The sequence below is a fragment of the Nycticebus coucang genome, chromosome 7 (genome assembly GCF_027406575.1).
Source record: "Nycticebus coucang isolate mNycCou1 chromosome 7, mNycCou1.pri, whole genome shotgun sequence".
NCBI lineage: Eukaryota > Metazoa > Chordata > Mammalia > Primates > Lorisidae > Nycticebus > Nycticebus coucang.
The window spans coordinates 97,914,170-97,932,874 of NC_069786.1; the positions used below are offsets into that span (position 1 = coordinate 97,914,170).

At 40.1% G+C, this 18,705-nt stretch overlaps 1 protein-coding gene across 1 annotated transcript in view; it reads left to right on the forward strand.

Annotated features, from left to right (window-relative positions):
- LOC128589915 (aldehyde oxidase 4-like) overlaps nucleotides 1-18,705 on the forward strand; it is a 54,694-nt gene that overhangs the window by 4,524 nt on the left and 31,465 nt on the right. Inside the window, exons 3-9 of the mRNA XM_053596791.1 lie at nucleotides 729-913; nucleotides 3,762-3,924; nucleotides 5,626-5,718; nucleotides 6,314-6,483; nucleotides 6,814-6,928; nucleotides 7,477-7,599; nucleotides 9,399-9,495. Of these exons, the coding sequence (XP_053452766.1) occupies nucleotides 729-913; nucleotides 3,762-3,924; nucleotides 5,626-5,718; nucleotides 6,314-6,483; nucleotides 6,814-6,928; nucleotides 7,477-7,599; nucleotides 9,399-9,495 (946 nt within the window). The remainder of the gene's footprint in view (nucleotides 1-728; nucleotides 914-3,761; nucleotides 3,925-5,625; nucleotides 5,719-6,313; nucleotides 6,484-6,813; nucleotides 6,929-7,476; nucleotides 7,600-9,398; nucleotides 9,496-18,705) is intronic.

Consider the following 18,705-nt stretch of genomic DNA (forward strand, 5'->3'; position numbering starts at 1 on the left):
CTTCCCCACTTCATGGCTACGATGTTGCATTCTAATAATGAGATCCAACCTGCAATGACAGATTCGGGCCTAGAAAGAACTTTGGAGACTATTTGGGCTTTCGATCTTTTTCTTTTTCTTTCTTTCTTTTTTATTTATTTATTTATTTATTTATTTTTGATAGTAGAAAGCTTTATTCAATGAAATGTCCATAGAATACCAAACTAAAACAGATAAAAATGAAGCTGTGGTAGTTCAATCCCAGAGGCATCCTGTCTCCCAATCTTCTCCTAATCCCACTCTGCAGCCCAGAAGAAACCATCTGAGCAAAACCAACCTTCTCATTTTAAAGACAATTAAGGTCCATACAGTTCAAGTCACTTCCCTCAGGAGGTATGTGATGATTAGGAGTTGAAAGGCATAGTAGAGCTTAGCAGGTAAGTTCAGACCCTGGAGCCAGAGAGCTTTGGTTTGAACTTCAGTTCAGCCACTTACTGTGGGACATTGTTCAAGTTATTTAACTCCTTTGTGGAAGGAGGGGAGTTGGTGTAAGGAGCAAATATTGAACATATACGCGGCACATAGGAGGGTGCTACGTACTGTCAGCACCTTGGGCAAGAGCAGCGCCCACGTGACATGTCACTCTATCAATGATGGACCCTTTTCATTACAAATAATCATCAAAGTGCTGCCGTCCGGCCCTCAGTGGGGATGAGCCCTAACTGTTCTGAGTGATTTTCTATCTCCAGTGGCACTTCATGTCGGGACTCCGGCTGGCCCAGCGTCAGGAGAATGCCTTTGCCATTGTCAATGCCGGGATGAGCGTGAAGTTTGAAGACGGCACGAACATTATCAAGGAACTTCAAATGTTCTACGGAAGTGTTGCCCGCACCATCATCTCTGCCAGCCAAAGCTGCAAGCAGCTCATTGGCAGGTGTGTCACCACATCTGGAACATGACACGCAGGCCTTTCTGGTGTTATCTTTCTAATGAAAATAGCACTTGGGAATTTTTTTCTGATTATAAAAATATATAGAATTATCTAGAAAATTTAAGCTCTCCAGAAAAGTATAAAGAAAATGTAAAGCCACCCAAAAGTCAACTCCTTCAAGGTGCAGTGATTCTTTTATGGCAGTGCCGCGGACCGCCGGTCGATGGGCCTCAGTCCGAGGGTGCTCAGGGTGAACGGTACAGGTTGGTTGAGAGGTCGACGCAGGATAAATGACAGACTGCACACAGCACTTGGTGAAGTAAGCAGCTGTAAATTTTACTGAGAATATATGTTGGTATTTATACATTTTTTTTCCAAGGTTCAAACAATGCAATCTTTATTTTGCTTATGTTTATAAATTATCTTTGTGTCTGCATATGCGGTTTATCATGCATTACATGTTTTCAAGGTTTTTGCTTTCCGGAGGGAGGTGGTTTATCTTTTCAAGGTTTTGCTCTCCGGAGGGAGGTGGTTTATTTTTAACACCTGGTTACTTCCTCTTATCTAGGAATGTCAAGGCTTGTGACTTCTCTTAGCTTTGTAATTGTTCTCAGTTTCCTATAATCTCTTTTAAAAATAGCTGAACATATTCTTTTACGTATAATGCTTGACTACTTCTATATATATTTTCTATATATTTTTATTCTTATTAGTAACTATACTTTGATTTATAATTGATTGTTTGTTAAACATTAAACTACTCTATTGATTTGTATTACATATGAAAATTAGTGAAGCAAGATGTTTTTCTAAGTAAAGTTTTACTGCAGGTGGTGATAGTGTATGTTATGTTGGAACATCTTGTTTGCTGTGCCTGCATTGTCTCAAGTCACTGACATTTATGGTAGGGACGTGCTGTTGTGCAGGCTCTCTTGGAGCCACTGAGTCTGACACAGCCATTCTTGCTGGTTTTAACCTGGATCAGTAAATCACTGTGTTTGTTTAAACTCTCATAGTTCATTCTGACAAGACAAACAAGTATTCAACAAACATAGAAAGGTTTGTTACCAACGTGCCATAGTTCTCTTGACTGATTGCGTTCATACAATAGTATGCTAGGCAACATTTCTGTCGCTGTGCACACTGGAGGTGCTGGGGGCTTCGCTCCCGAGAGCACTAACCACCTTTCCATGCGTTTTACAACGCGGACAGCGCCGCCTCGCAACGGCCACTTGCCGGGAAGCTGGCAGTTCCAGTTGCCATGGGTACGGCATGGCAGGAGTCTGTAATAAGATTACTGCACAAATTGCATGGTTTGAGTACATGTTATCTTTAAATTCTCACTTTTAATTCATAATAAGCAAATGTCTCCAATACTGTGCCCTAAAACATCTGAAAATGTCCTTAAACCACATAGAAAAGAAATATTCAAAAAGGTTAAATAAATGGCCTGCCTTTCATCACTGTTTCTAGCATTTGAGAAGTCAGTTTTTAAAATTCTTCCCGCTAGTGCTTTTACCATACTTTTCATGCACCCTATGCCATTGTCAACAATTAAAACTTAATGGGATGTTCTTCTCAGACACAAAAATAACTCTATGCTTTCCAAAGCAGTTTTGTAGAAACTTTCACTTGAGAAATCTTTTGCAACTATCTTCAATAATTCAGTTATTTACCAAATGCAGTGGAACTGCTGTAGATGGCCACCTCCCACATTGACCATCTCCTTAGATTGCCCTAATTTTCATAGACCAGACAGGTACCTCCTAAGCCTAGTTCCTTATGTTGATCAGTTTATTACAGTCCCTGGATGGTCGACTGGCAGAGGTTCTACTGTATTTATTCAGCATAGCGTGTGTGCCGGACACTGGTCATGTTGCTGGAGATACAGCAGTGAACAAGAGAAAGTCCCAGATCCAGGAAGCTTTGGTTTTAGTTGTTTGTTTTGTAGAGACAGAGTCTCACTTTATCGTCCTCGGTAGAGTGCTCTACCGTCACAGCTCACAGCAACCTTCGGCTCTTGGGCTTAGGTGATTCTCTTGCCTCAACCTCCCGAGTAGCTGGGACTATAGGCACCTGCCACAACGCCCGGCTATTTTGTTGTTGTTGTTGCAGTTTGGCCGGGGTCGAATTTGAACCCGCCACCTCGGGCCTATGGGGCCGGCACCCTCCTCACTGAGCCACAGGCACCGCCTGATTTTAGTTTTTTTTTTCTTTTGCAGTTTTTGGCCTGGGCTGGGTTTGAACCCACCACCTCCGGCATATGGGGCTGGCGTCCTACCCCTTTGAGCCACAGGCGCCGCCCCGATTTTAGTATTTTTTAAAACTCAACCTATTTGAGGGAAATCAACATTCCCAACCCAAGGAGTTAATAATAAAGAAGGACTTGGTGAGAAAAATTTGGGAACCACTGCATCAGTTGTGGGAGCCCGGGAGGCCAGGCCGCCCGGTGACCGTGCGCGCTCCACGCCTGCCGCCTGACTGCCGGGGAGCCCCTTGCCCGGGCCTGGCTGGGCCCCCAGCCCAGCAGGCGGAGCCTGTCGTCCCGCCCGGTCAGAGCCCGGCCTCGGGGTGCGGCAGGAGCAGCCTCGCCGACCTCCTCCCGGGATCCCTCCTTACACCACGGGCGCGGACGGCCGAGCGACTGCGTTCTCCCTCGTGCTCTTTAACCAGACGCAGACCCCTTCCCCATTTCCTTATTACCAAGGTATTTCTTTTCGGTGTCTGCTACAAAATATTTTAAGGATTTTTTGCCTAGATTTCACAGATGGATACAGACGGCTCTCCATCCCTCCTCGCCCTGCCGGTTGAGTGTCTGCCGTGGTGAAATGTTTCCATTCTTTCCTACCAGGCAGTGGGACGACCAAACGCTGAGTGACGCCTGCCGCTGGGTCCTGGACGAGGTGGACATTCCGCCCACGGCCGAGGGCGGCCAGGTGGAGTACAAGCGAACCCTCATCCTCAGCTTGCTCTTCAAATTCTACCTCAAAGTGAGACGAGGACTGAATGAAATGGTAAATCGCTTCTCTGGGTCTCTGGGTCTCTGGTGCCTTGACGTTTCCTGGCCCGAGTCTGCATGGGAAAGCCCTCCCACCTGGCTTTGATAACACCCTGAGGGGCCTGGGTCCTTCCCTCTCTCCTCCTTCATTCCTGGGCCGAGAAGAGCACAGCATGGTTATTTCTTTTGCCCTATAACCGGTGTGACCGAGGCTAAAGTGCAATATCGGGTTGACCTATGGTATGGAAAAGCCTTCAGCCAGCAAACTTTGATATCTTTTCAGTGACTAAAGGAAATTCTCTTAAGAAAATATACTTTAATCTTTAGAAAATGTGAATAAGCCAAAAAAGAAGGAGAAAATCATTTGTATTTCCATCACCCGGAGATAACTACTATTAATATTTTGGTGTGTCTCGCTCCAAACCGTCATGGACATGTATGTAGTGTACACCTGTTTGGCTTATTTATTTCACTTAGTAACATAAACATCTTTCCATTAGATATTTCCATCTTTGCCATTAAATGTTTTTCAGTAACATCAGGGCATAATGGTTGCAGGGCGTGTTTATGGACAGATGTATTATTGTTTGATCCAGTCCTTATTTTGGGACATTTGGATTGCTTCTGGTTTTCTGTTCACTATTCTCTCCTTACCTAGTCTAGTTTAAAATAAGCAATGCTTCTCCAGATATGATCCATGGCTGTGAACATCCCCTTGATCAACCACAAGGTGATCCCAAAATGGCAGACAAATGACAACACCAGTGTTTCTTTATGATTGACAGTTTTGCTCTGTTATTTCCACTAATCTTTTATTATCATGATATTAACATTTGTTATTATTTTTATTATATTCCATTATACAACACATACTCTATTATATAACATTCAATATGTAGATAATCAGTATATCTTTGATAGATATTATATATACTCTTAAATATGTTTTTATATATTTATATTATATACTGTCTTGCATATTATATTTATTATATATTCTATCACTATAGAAGAATTCAAACTGAGATAAGCAAAAATTTTAATCAATAGTAATCCAATAATCTTACCACAACCCCATTAACATTTTAGAATACATAATTTTATGTTTTTCTATTCCTTTTTTACAAGGAAACTGTACATAAATTTTTATAATCCTTTTCCACTTAACTATATTTCATGAGCATTTTTCAATTTCAATAAATACATTTCTATAAAAATCGTTATTCATGACTGTAGAATATTATATTTGGATGTACTATAATTTCTCTAGCAATGCCCCTGTCATTTGTATACTTAGTTTAATTCTTGTTTCTTCACTATCTCAAATAATCTGCAATTGAACATCTTTGCAGATTAATCTTTGCCTATTCTCTCAACTGCTTCTTTGAGATAGACGCTTACAGGATTGGCCCAGATTGCAAGGACAGCCTCCATTTGGAAGTGTACATATTTCCACTCATTCAAAAGGAGAGCTTGTCATGAAAGGAAGTCTTCACCTCCCAGAAATAATACTCTCTTTTCTGTGCACATAAATAGATGTAGTTATTCCGCAAACAACTGTGTCACTGCTAGCCTGGGGAACTCAAAGGTCAAGGCTTTTCCCAGGAGAATCATCGTCTAAAGTGTGGGAGAATAATCGGATAACTTTATTTCTATGTATTTTTCCAATGTACTTTCTCAGATTGTAAAATTATATGTGAAATAATCTTCTTTTCAGGATCCCCAGAAATATCCAGACATCCCAGAAAAGTTCACGAGTGCTCTAGAAGATTTCTCCATAGAAACACCCGAGGGAATTCAGATGTTCCAGGTTGGTGGACAGGGTTTCTTGTGTTTTAATCTGTTTTTTTTTTTCATTCAGATGTATGCATTATGCACACACCTCCCTCTTTTCAATAACTATACACTTTATTACTCGAAAGATAACATCTGCTAAACTAGCTGCTGTTGCCTGTTGCTGTCCATACGTGATTTGCTTGGTTTAGCTTTCGTGCTGTTACACAAGGCCACATGGGAATTAGATTGCATATCATTCTCCACTATTTTCATTTTGTTACCTAAAATTTCCTCCCTTTTTGGCCAGTATCTGTCCTTCCTTTAAAACCTTACTCCACATTTATGTCTTTAGAAACCTTCCCTGTTTTGTGACATCTTAGGATGTCTTCTTTTGGTGAGGGTTTGGGGGAGCTGTAGCCAGAAAATATCCCTTACCCCAGTATTCAGGGGATATTTATTAACCATCTAGATACCCATTTGCCATGGGTTTTGTTTATTTCTGTTTCGTTTCGGGGTTTTTTGCCTTGTTTGTTTTCTGTTTTGCTTGTGAGTGAGCCAAGTATATCAGACCCAGTTTTCAGGGCACGAGAATTTCTGGTGGTAAAATAACTAGCTTTGTTCCTTATCAGTGTGTGGATCCCTGCCAACCTTCTCAAGATCCAGTTGGACACCCAATCATGCACCAGTCGGCCATTAAACATGCCACAGGAGAAGCCACATATATTGATGACATGCCTCCTGTGGACCAAGAACTCTTCCTGGCTGTAGTCACCAGCACCAGGGCCCATGCAAAGATTTTGTAAGGGAGTAAAAGATGTTTCTCTGTATTACTGAAACCCATTCACACCCTCCCATTCAAACTGAGAGCTTGTTATATATTTAAGTCAATGAAGAGTATGCATTTTCTCTTCTGAATTGAAAAACAGCCATTTTTTAAGCATGGTTATGAAAGATTCTGTAACCAGGAATTAGAACATCTGCCAAATGGTATTTTTCAACATAAAATATTGCCTCATGATTTAGTTATGAGGTCCATTATAGTTTTTCCCTGTGTTTGAGGAATCATTTAAATCGTACTGTAAACGTGCCCCTGCAACTTTAGTATCAACCTCCAAATTATCTCTCCTAGATCAATTGATAAGTCAGAAGCCCTGGCCCTTCCAGGTGTGGTTGATGTTATAACAGCAGAGGACGTTCCGGGAGATAACAACCATCAAGGAGAAGTTCTCTACGCCCAGAATAAGGTGCGTGATTTGTGCGTGGCTTATGACTCAAAGCTTTTCTGGAAATGCCGAAATGATTATTGGTTATGACTATAACATCCCTGGATTCATGTTCACATTACTTGGAACCAATGTCTCCATCTCAGTGGTTCTCAATTTCTCTTTTGAATCGTGGACTTCTTCGAGATTCTAATAAAAGCCTTCAGTCTCCTCAGAAAGGCTTCTAAAAGATCATAATAGTCATGGAAGAAATATAGAGCACAGAACATTGAAAGAACTAGCTGAATTTCAGGGTACCTGGATCACGGCATGTGCTATGCCAATGGAGAGGAATGCAGCTAGAGACAACCAAAGGGCAGGTGATTAAAGCCAAATAATTAAGTTCTGCATCCAACTTCTGTGCCCCGAAATCCCGCTTAAACCACTGTTTTAAGTTTACTCTCATACATAGAAAACAATCTTTCTTTGAGTCACAAACACCCAGTGTATAAATGTAAAGATGTAGGAACAGTAATTCCTTTTTAATGATTCTATGCTTTAGATAATTGTAACATGTGGCTTTTCCGCAGGTAATTTGCGTGGGACAGATTGTCTGCACTGTGGCAGCTGATACCTACACTCGTGCAAGAGAAGCAGCTAAAAAAGTGAAGATCACCTATGAAGACATAGAACCAAGGATTATCACGATAGAGGTAGTCGGACCCTTTGCGTCTTCCGGAATGATTAGAGCAGTGTTCTTCGGGCAGAATTCAACCCAGAGTCACAAAATAACATAAATTGGGCTCTATTTTGCTTTGCTCGGTGTTGTCTATAGTTCTACAGTGAAGGCTCCAGCAATCTGCACCTCAGGGTGGAACACTGAGACCTTTCCTGCTAGACCGCCTTCCCACCAGTGCTTCTGCAGGGACCTGTGGAAAAGAAGCCTCCCTGTGCCCACTTCCCCCATGGCCTCTTGCCAAGGCATAGCCTAAAAGTACAGATAACTAACGGCAGAGGGGGTCGTTATGCCCTCACATGCCAAACAAGTCAGTGGGAAAGTCTAGAGCACCGTGGAACTCGTAAAAATTGTAACGTGCACTGAATTGGGTCCTCATCTCCCTGGCCACTTACTGCTTAAGCATGAACTCTCAACTACTTGGACTCACAATTTGACTCAGCTATTCATAGCCTCTTAGTAGCATCAAAAGCTTTGCCAAATTACTTAAACTCCTCATACCTCAGTTTCCTCATCTAATAAACAAGAACCATAAAAGTACCCACACCAAAAGGTCATTGTGAGGTGTAAATGAGAGAATCCAAGTAAAATGCTTCCAACAGCACCTACAACAGGGAATTCATTCAGTAGGTGTTAGCTGTCATCTCTGTTTTAGTTGCTGCTGTGAATGAAGGCAAGGATGTGTTTTATATTCCATGCCTAGTAACACTCTGTAAACCTAGAGTCAGTGCCCAGTAATGTGTGTTGGAATACAGAGGGATGGGGGATAGGTGGGTTGGTGGCTGCATAAGCAATATGAATCCCTCACCCCCAAGTAGGATTTGGTCTTAAGCATCCTCTTTGATTCTCTATTCTTCCCAATAGGTGCGAAGTTCAAGTCTTTCCCCATTATCCTTTAAATGTCCCTGAAGTCTGCCCTTTCCTTTCCACTCTCATTTTGCTCCACTCTCCAGCCCAGTTCTCACTCCCTTCTTGTCAGATTTACTAAGTAACAACCCAAAGAGGCTGTCTAACATCTTAGCCCGTCTATCTACCACATTAACTTTTCTAAGCCACTGCATTCATCAGATCACTGTTCCTGCTCAGCTGTGTTCCCTTAGATAAGGTTCAAGCTCCTTAGCGTGTAGTCCAGCCTCAATCCACCTTTCCTGTTTGTTTGTTTTTGCAGTTTTTGGCCGGGGCTGGGTTTGAACCCGCCACCTCAGGCGTATGAGGCCGGCCCCCTACTCCTTTGAGCCACAGGCACCGCTCCAACCTTTCCAAACTCATCTACTGTTTCTTCATAGAAAACTTACACCCCAGCCAATTTGACCTTGACCTTGTTTTGGTTTCAACCTCAAACTATTGTTTTATGACATGCCCTTGTCATAAATGACCCAACCCATTTCCTTGGATTCTCTCATAAATGAGGTCACCTATGCAAGACTACTTCTGAGCACACCAGGCCCCACCAGCCCACTCCTCCTTGACCTCTCTTTACTTGGTTGTGTACCCCAGAGTTGGTACCTAAATACTAAAGAGTCTGAACCATTACTCCAAGGTGAGACCATGTCCATACCCTTATGTCCCCCTCAACTCTTCCCCAGAGCACTGAGCCAAGTTTGTGAGTCCCCAACACCGTAATCCATTGAGTCCCCTTCTGCTAACATTGATGCTACCCTGGCTCTGGTTATCATGACGTGTAAAGGTCTGCTCAAGTAGGAGCATGAATTTTGATGGAGGAATGATTTATTAGAATGCCAAAAATAATTTTTTTGGTTTGTTTTTTCACTGCAGCAAGCCCTAGAGCACAATTCTTTTCTTTCTGTTGAGAAAAAAATTGAGCAAGGAGATGTGGAGCAAGCCTTTAAATATGTTGACCAAATCATTGAAGGTAAGTAGTCTTGGGCCAGAAAGGGGAAGCTCATGCAGATACAACCAGCACCCCAGAAAGCAGCCTTACGTTCTGTCTTACTAACCCTCCTCCAGGTATTATTCTAATTTTTATCACTATAAATTAGTTTTGCCTCTTTGGAATTTTATACAAATGAAATCTTACAGTATAACCTCTTTTGTGCCTACCTCTTTTACTAACATTATGTGCGGAAGATTCATCACAATGTTGTTGTATTTCTTTTTTACTGTTCGGCCATATTCCATTATACAAATATTCCATAATTTTTTTGTCCATTCTACCACTGATGAACATTTGAATTATTTTCAGTTTGAAGCCATTATGAAATGCTATTATGCTTGTGTGTTACTTAACATAACCAAAGAACGGAATTGCAGAATAATAGCATATTTGCATGTTTAGTATTGGTAGTTAATTAAAATTTTTTTATTGTTAAATCATAGCTGTGTACATTTGTGCAATCAAGGGGTACAATGTGCTGGTTTCATATACAATCTAAAATAGTCTCATCAAACTGTTCAATGTAGCCTTCATGGCATTTTCTTAGTTATTGTATGTAGACATTTGTATTCTGCATTTAGTAGGTTTCGGCTGTACCCCTTCTAAGATGCACTGTAGGTGTGACCCACCCATTACCCTCCCTCCACCCTAACCTCCTCCCTCCCTTCCCCTCCCTTGGCCCTTTCCCCATATTCTTGTGCTATAGTTGGGTTAGAGCCTTCATACGAAAGCTACAAATTAGCTTCATAGTAGGGCTGAGTACACTGGATACTTTTTCTTCCATTCATTTTTTTTTTATTGTTAAATCATAGCTGTGTACATTAGTGCAATCAAGGGGTACAATGTGTTGGTTTCATATACAATCTGAAATATTCTCATCAAACTGTTCAATGTAGCCTTCATGGCATTTTCTTAGTTATTGTATGTAGACATTTGTATTCTGCATTTAGTAGGTTTCGGCTGTACCCCTTCTAAGATGCACCGTAGGTGTGACCCACCCATTACCCTCCCTCCACCCTAACCTCCTCCCTCCCTTCCCCTCCCTTGGCCCTTTCCCCATATTCTTGTGCTATAGTTGGGTTAGAGCCTTCATATGAAAGCTACAAATTAGCTTCATAGTAGGGCTGAGTACACTGGATACTTTTTCTTCCATTCATTTTTTTTTTATTGTTAAATCATAGCTGTGTACATTAGTGCAATCAAGGGGTACAATGTGTTGGTTTCATATACAATCTGAAATATTCTCATCAAACTGTTCAATGTAGCCTTCATGGCATTTTCTTAGTTATTGTATGTAGACATTTGTATTCTGCCTTTAGTAAGTTTCTCCTGTACCCATTCTAGGTGTGGCCCCACCCATTACCCTCCCTCCACCCTAACCTCCCCCCTCCCTTCCCCTTCCTTGGCCCTTTCCTCATAGTCTTGTGCTATAGTTGGGTTATAGCCTTCATGTGAAGGCTATAATTTAGCTTCATAGTAGGGCTGAGTACATTGGATACTTTTTCTTCCATTCCTGAGATACTCTGCTAAGAAGAATATGTTCTAGCTCCATCCATGTAAACATGAAAGAGGTAAAGTCTCCATCTTTCTTTAAGGCTGCATAATATTCCGTGGTATACATGTACCACAATTTGCTAGTCCATTCGTGGGTCAATGGGCACTAGGGCTTCTTCTGTGACTTAGCAATTATGAATTGGGCTACAATAAACATTCTGGCACAGATGTCTTTGTTATATTGTGATTTTTGGTCTTCTGGGTATATACCTACCCTGTTTCCCCGAAAATAAGACATCCTCCGAAAATAAGACCTACTTACAGGAAAGATAAGACGTCCCCTGAAAATAAGACCTAGCACATATTTGGGAGCACACCTTAAAATAAGACACTGTCTTATTTTCGGGGAAACAGGATAGTAAAAGAATTATAGGATTGAATGGCAGGTCTATTTTTAGATCTCTAAGTATTCTCCAAACATCCTTCCAAAAGGAACGTATTAGTGTGCATTCCCACCAGCAGGGTAGAATTGTGCCCTTTTCTCCACATCCACACCAACATCTCTGGTTTTGGGATTTTGTTATGTGGGCTACTCTTAATGAGGTTAGGTGATATCTCAAAGTAGTTTTGATTTGCATTTCTCTGATGTTTAAGGATGATGAGCTTTTTTCCATGTGTTTGTAGATTGTGCATCTGTCTTCTTTAGAGAAGTTTCTCTTCAAGTCCCTTGCCCACCCGGGGATAGGATCACGTGTTCTTTTCTTGCTAATACGTTTGAGTTCTCTGTGGATTCTGGTTACTAAACCTTTATTGGAGGTATAACCTGCAAATATTTTCTCCCATTCTGAGGGCTGTCTGCTCGCTTTACTTAGCATGTTCTTGGCTGTGCAGAAGGTTTTTAGTTTGATCAGGTCCCAGTAATGTACTTTTGATCCTGCTTCAATTGCCCAGGGCATCCTCCTCATAAAATATTCACCTAGGCCGATTCCTTCAAGAGTTTTCCCTGCACTTTCTTCAAGTGTTTGTATAGTTTCATGTCTTAAGTTTAAATCTTTTATCCAGTGAGAGTCAATCTTAGCTAATGGTGAAAAGTGTGGGTCTAGTTTCAGTCTTTTACAGATCGCCAGCCAGTTCACCCAGCACCATTTGTTAAATAGGGAACCTTTTCCCCACTGAATGTTTTTAATTGGCTTGTCAAAGATCAAATAATGGTAAGTAGCTGGATTCATCTCTTGGTTCTCTATTCTGTTCCAGACATCTACTTCTCTGTTTTTGTGCCAGTACCATGCTGTTTTGATCACTATCGATTTATAGTACAGTCTCAGGTCTGGTACCATGATTCCTCCTGCTTTGTTTTTATTGCTCAGTAATGTCTTGGCTATTCAAGGTTTTTTCTGATTCCATATAAAATGAAGTATTATTTTTTCAAGATCTTTAAAATATGACAATGGAGCTTTAATAGGAATTGCATTAAAATTATATATTGCTTTGGGTAGTATAGACATTTTAACGATGTTGATTCTTCCTAGCCATGAGCATTTTAACGATGTTGATTCTTCCTAGCCATGTTTCCATTTGTTACCATCTTCAGGTATTTCTTTTCTTAAAGTTTCATAGTTCTCTTTATAGAGATCTTTCATGTCCTTTGTTAGATAAACTCCCAAATATTTCATCTTCTTTGGCACTACTGTGAAAGGGAATAGAGTCCTTGACTGTTTTTTCGGCTTGGCTATTGTTGGTATATATAAAGGCTACAAATTTATTGATGTTGATTTTGTAGCCTGAGACATTGCTGTATTCCTTGATCACTTCTAAAAGTTTTGTAGTAGAATCCCTAGTGTTTTCCAGATATACAATCATGTCATCTGTGAAGAGTGAAAGTTTGATCTCTTCTGACCCTATGTGGATACACTTGATCGCCTTTTCTTCCCTAATTGCAATGGCTAAAACTTCCATTACAATGTTAAAGAGCAATGGAGACAATGGGCAACCTTGCCTGGTTCCTGATCTAAGTGGAAATGATTTCAATTTAACTCCATTCAATATGATATTGGCTGTGGGTTTGCTGTAGATGGCCTCTATTAGTTTAAGAAATGTCCCTTCTATACCAATTTTTTTTTTTATCTTTGACATGTATTATGTTCCTTCTGTATACCAATTTTCTTAAGTGTTCTGATCATGAAGAGATGGCTGGATATTATCAAAGGCTTTTTCTGCATCAATTGAGGGAATCATATGGTCTTTATTTTTTAGTTTGTTTATGTGCTGAATTACATTTATATATTTACGTATATTGAAACAGCCTTGAGACCCTGGGATAAATCCCACTTGGTCATGGTGTATAATTTTTTTGATGTGTTGTTGGATTCTGTTTGTTAGGATCTTATTGAGTATTTTTGCATCAATATTCATTAGTGATATTGGTCTATAATTTTCTTTTCTTGTTGGATCTTTCCCTGGTTGAGAGATCAAGGTGATATTTGCTTCATAGAATGTGTTGGGTAGTATTCCTTCTTTTTCTATATTTTGGAAGAGGTTTAGTAATATAGATACTAGTTCTTCTTTAAAGGTTTGGTAGAATTCTGACGTAAAGCCGTCTGGTCCTCAGCTTTTCTTTTTAGGGAGATTTTGTACAGTTGATGCTATTTCAGAACTTGATATAGGCCTGTTCAACATTTCCACTTCATTCTGGCTAAGTCTTGGTAGGTGGCGTACTTCCAAGTATTGGTCGATTTCTTTCAGATTTTCATATTTCTGAGAGTAAAGTTTCTAGTAATATTCATTAAGGATTTTTTGAATTTCTGAGGGGTCTGTTGTTATTTCATCTTTACCATTTCTGATTCATGAAATTAGAGATTTTAATCTTTTTTTCCTGGTTAGGTTGGCCAAAGGTTCTTCTATTTTATTGACCTTTTCAAAAACCAAATTTTGGATTTATTGATCTGTTGTATAATTCTTTTGTTTTCAATTTCATTTGATTCTGCTCTGATTTTGGCTACTTCTTTTCTTCTGCTGGGTTTGGAGTTGGAATAGTCTTCCTTCTCCAGTTGCTTGAGATGTCCCATTAAGTTATTAACCTCCTCTCCTTCCGTTTTCTTGAGGAAGGCTTGCAGTGCTATAAATTTCCCTCTTAGGACTGCCTTTGCAGTATCCCAGAGGTTCTGATAATTCGTGTCTTCATTCTTGTTTTGTTCAAAAAATTTGGTGATTTCCATCTGAATCTCATCTATAACCCATCTATCCTTCAGCATAAGGTTATTTAGCTTCCATGTTTTTGTATGGGTATGCAAGTTCCTGTTGTTATTGAGTTCAACTTTTATTCCATGATGGTCTGAGAAGATTCAAGGAATAATTTCTATTTTTTTAAATTTTCTGAGGTTAGATTTGTGGCCTAGAATGTGGTTGATTTTGGAGTATGTTCCATGGGCTAATGAGAAGAATGTGTATTCAGTTTTGTTGGGATGAAATGTTCTGTAGATGCCTGTTAAGTCCAGACGTTGAATGGTTAAGTTTAAATCTAAAATTTCTTTGCTTGGCTTCTTTTTAGAGGATCTATCCAGCACTGCTAAAGGGATGTTAAAATCTCCAACTGCTATGGAACTGGAGGAAATCAAGTTGCTCATGTCTGTTAGAGTTTCTCTTATAAATTGAGGTGCATAAATAATAATAATTGAAATCTCATCATATTGAGTATTACCTTTAACAAATATGCAGTGTCTATCCTTATCCTTCCTTATTTTTGTTGGTTTAAAGCCTATTGCATCTGCGAATAGGATTGCAACGCCTGCTTTTTTCTGCTTTCCATTTGCCTGAAGTATAGATGACCATCCCTTCACCTTGAGTCTGTATTTGTCTTTTAATGTAAGATGAGATTCTTGTATGCAGCAGATACCTGGCTTAAGTTTTTGTATCCAGTCAGCCAACCTGTGCCTCTTTAGAGGAAAATTTAAACCATTCACATTAATTGAGAATATTGATAAGTTTTTTGAGAGTCCAGTGGACATTTTTAATCCTTTTGCGACTGTGGAAGTTGGATTTTGATCAAAACTTTCTGGTTGGGTTTACTTTTGTGGTGGAGGATTATGCTGATCTTTATGGAGGATAGGTCTGAAATATCCTAGAGAGCTGGTTTAGTTGTGGCAAATTTCTTCAACATGTGAATGTCATTAAAGTATTTAATTTCTCCATCATAAATGAAACTCAGTTTAGCTGGGTACAGGATCCTGGGTTGAAAGTTATTTTGTTTTAGGAGATTAAAAGTCGATGATCATCTTCTTCTAGCTTGAAAGGTTTCAGCAGAGGGATCTGCAGTTATTCTAATATTCTTCCCCTTGTAGGTAATGGTTTTCTTTTGTCTGGCAGCTTTCAGAATTTTCTCCTTCATATTAACTTTAGTGAAATTGATTATGATGTGTCTGGTGGATGCCTTATTCAGGTTGAGTCGTGCTGGAGTTCTGAAACTGTCTTCTATCTGAATTTCAGAATCTCTTGGCATGTCTGGAATGTTCTCTTTCATTATCTCATGGAGAAGAGACTCTGTACCTTGTGAAGCCACTTCATCGCTTTCAGGGATCCCTATAAGACGAATATTGGTTTTCTTTGAATTATCCCAGAGCTCTCTGAGAGAGTGATCTGTTTTTGCCCTCCATTTCTCTTCCTCTTTTGGAGTTTGAGAGCGTTTGAAAGCTTTGTCTTCAGTGTCAGAAATCCTTTCTTTTACTTGTTCCATTCTGTTACTGAGGGATTCTACTGTGTTTCTCTGATCTTTGAGGGCTGCAACTTCTTGTCTCAATGTGTCAAAATCTTTGGTCATTTGGTCTTTGAATTTGTTGAACTCTTGAGATATCTTTTGGGTTACTGCTTGGAATTCTAATTCGATCTTATTTGCTATCCGGATTCTGAATTCGATTTCTGACATCTCAGCTATTTGTTTGTGCATGGGATCTTGTGCTGTGTCTGCCCCATTGTTCCTTGGGGGAGTTGATCTACTCTGATTATTCATATTGCCAGAGTTTTTCCTTCGATTTCATCTCATGATTGTTTTTCACCGTTGCCTCTGGCCGTCCTCAGAGTTGGGGTAGTGTCTCTCCGAGATTAGACCCCAGGGGGATCACTTTATTGTTGCTGGATCTTTGTAGGGAGTGACCCTGTGTAGCTCTTCTGGGGCTTCCCCAGCCAGGGAGTTCTGGTTGTGGGAGCAGCTCCAGAGTGTGACATCCCCGGATCCAGCAATAGGGCGGAGGGTGATGCACATGGTTCTGGCAGTGCCTGGCGCCCAGTGACTTTGGCACAGAGGGCCCAATGCTCCAGCAGTCTCTGGCCAGGAGAAGGGCTCCGCACAGAGGCAACGAGGGCTCTGGAGGGCACACGGCTACCAGAGTCCCTGGCCAGACGAGCGGGCTGGTGTGGAGGGAGGGAGGGTACAGGAGGGAGGATGCAGGGTTGTGTGGCTCCCAGAGTTCCTGGTCAGGGCATGGGGAGGCCCGGCAAGTGGGGTAGCAGGTCTCGGCGCAGCTCTTACAGGGGTCTGGGCAGGCGCAGCTCTTCCAGAAGTCCAGGAGGGTGCCGATCGCAGGTCCCGGTGCAGCTCTTACGGAGGTCTGGGCGGGTGCCCATGGCAGGTCACGGGGCCTAATTCTAAATTTTTTTAGTGTACCAATTATTCTCCTATTAGCAATTAAGAGTTCCATCATTCTATTGTTATTCTCAGCCTTCTTAGTTTTATCTAATCTGATAGGTGTGTAATAATATCTTATTATGGGGGGCTGTGTGTGTATTTTTTTTTTTTTGAGACAGAGTCTCCCTCTGTCGCCCTGGGGAGAGAACCATGTCATCATCATAGTTCACAGCAAGCTTAAACTCTTGAGCTCAAACGATCTCTTGCTGAGTTGCTGGGACTACAGTGCCCACCACAATGCCCAGCCAGCTTTTTTTTTTCTGTTTTTAGTAGAGACGGGGGTTTTGCTCTTGCTCAGGCTGTTCTCGAACTCCTGAGCTTAAGCAATGCACCTGCCTCAGCCTTCCAGAGTGCTAGGATTATAGACATGAGTCACCACACTGGCCCCCATGAACAATTATGGTTTTAATTGGGCTTCTTTGATAGCTAACAATGTTAGACTGTCCATGTGTGTATTAGGCGTTCTCATAGTCTCTTTGATGAAATGTCTTTGCAAGTTTCTGCCGATTTTTTATTCTCTTCAATGAAAAGTACTAATTATTTGTAATTATAATAGCTAATTGACTTTTCTTCCTGATTTATTGGAGGATTTTTTTGGTTTTGATTTGTTACAAGTATTGCAAATATCTTCTCCCAGCTTGCAGATTGCCTTTTCTCTCTTTTTGGTGCCTTTTTATAAACACATTTTTTTTTTTTAATGAAAGTCAATTTATCAGTCTTTTCTTTATAGTTAGTGCTTTTGCACCCACAGGAGAAACTTTTGCCTATCCAAATGTCATGAAGTTATTCTTCTGCATTTTCTCCTAGAAACTTCATTGTTTTAGCTTGCGTTTAGGTCTATGATTCATTTTAAATTAACTTTTTTGTATGATGTGAGATGGTGGTCAAGGTTTCATTTTCTTCATGTGGTTATTCAATTGACCCAGCACCATTTATTGAAGACTATCCTTTCTCTTTACTGAATTGCAGTGTTCTGTGGTGTTCTGTTTCTGAATTCTCTATTACATTCTATTTGCCTATTTACTTACATTTATGCTAAAACCACCATGTCCTACATGTTGTAACTTTATACTAAGTCTTAAATCAGATCATTTAAGTTCTTTTTGATGCCATTTCTCCAATATAACCTTAGCTATTATAGGTTCTTTGCATTTCTCCATAAATATATCATTAGTCAATCCATTCCATCAATACCAGCTTGGTGAAGATTTGATTGGGATTGCATTGAAACATATCAATTTGAGAGAATTGAAATCTAAACAATATTAAGGATTCCAATAATTGAACATGGCAGACCTTACCTTTCATTTAAGCTTCCTTTAATTTTTCTTAGTAATTTTTCTAGTTTTCACTATAGAGATTTTGCACACACTTTTTTTTTTTTCAGGTTAATAGGATATAAACAACCAGGTCACAATATTTGAATAGTTGTGTCTGACATCCAAAAAAGTGTGCCATACACCCCTACATTGTGTCCATTTAGTGGGAGCACCCCAAGCCCTCCTCTCTCATTCCCCCTCCCCCCAACTTGAATTGAAATGAGTTTTTCTCCTATGTGGGCATGAATTAGATCGTCTTCTGGCTTCATATTAGTATTGAGTACATTGGATAATTGCTTTTCCATTCTTGCAATACGAGAAGGATGTGTTTCAACTCCATTCAGGTGAATGCACACTCTTAATATTCATACCTTTAGCATTTGATACTTTGTGATGCTATAGTAAATGGTATTTACTTAATTTTCTATTTGTGTCTGGTATATAAAAACATGATTAATTTTTATATATTGATTTTAATACCTAGAAACTTTTGTAAATTCACTTACTAGTTAAAACCCTTTCCTATCCAATGTTTCTGCCACCTGCATACTTCCAGCTCTTATATATTTGGGGTTGGAAAGAGGTTGGTCTAATTACTTGTAATTATTCTACAGTTTTAAAAGAGAAAAACATTAAAAAAAAAAGAGAGAGAGAGAGAGAAACATAAACATGAACTCATCTGATGATTTTTTTTTTTTG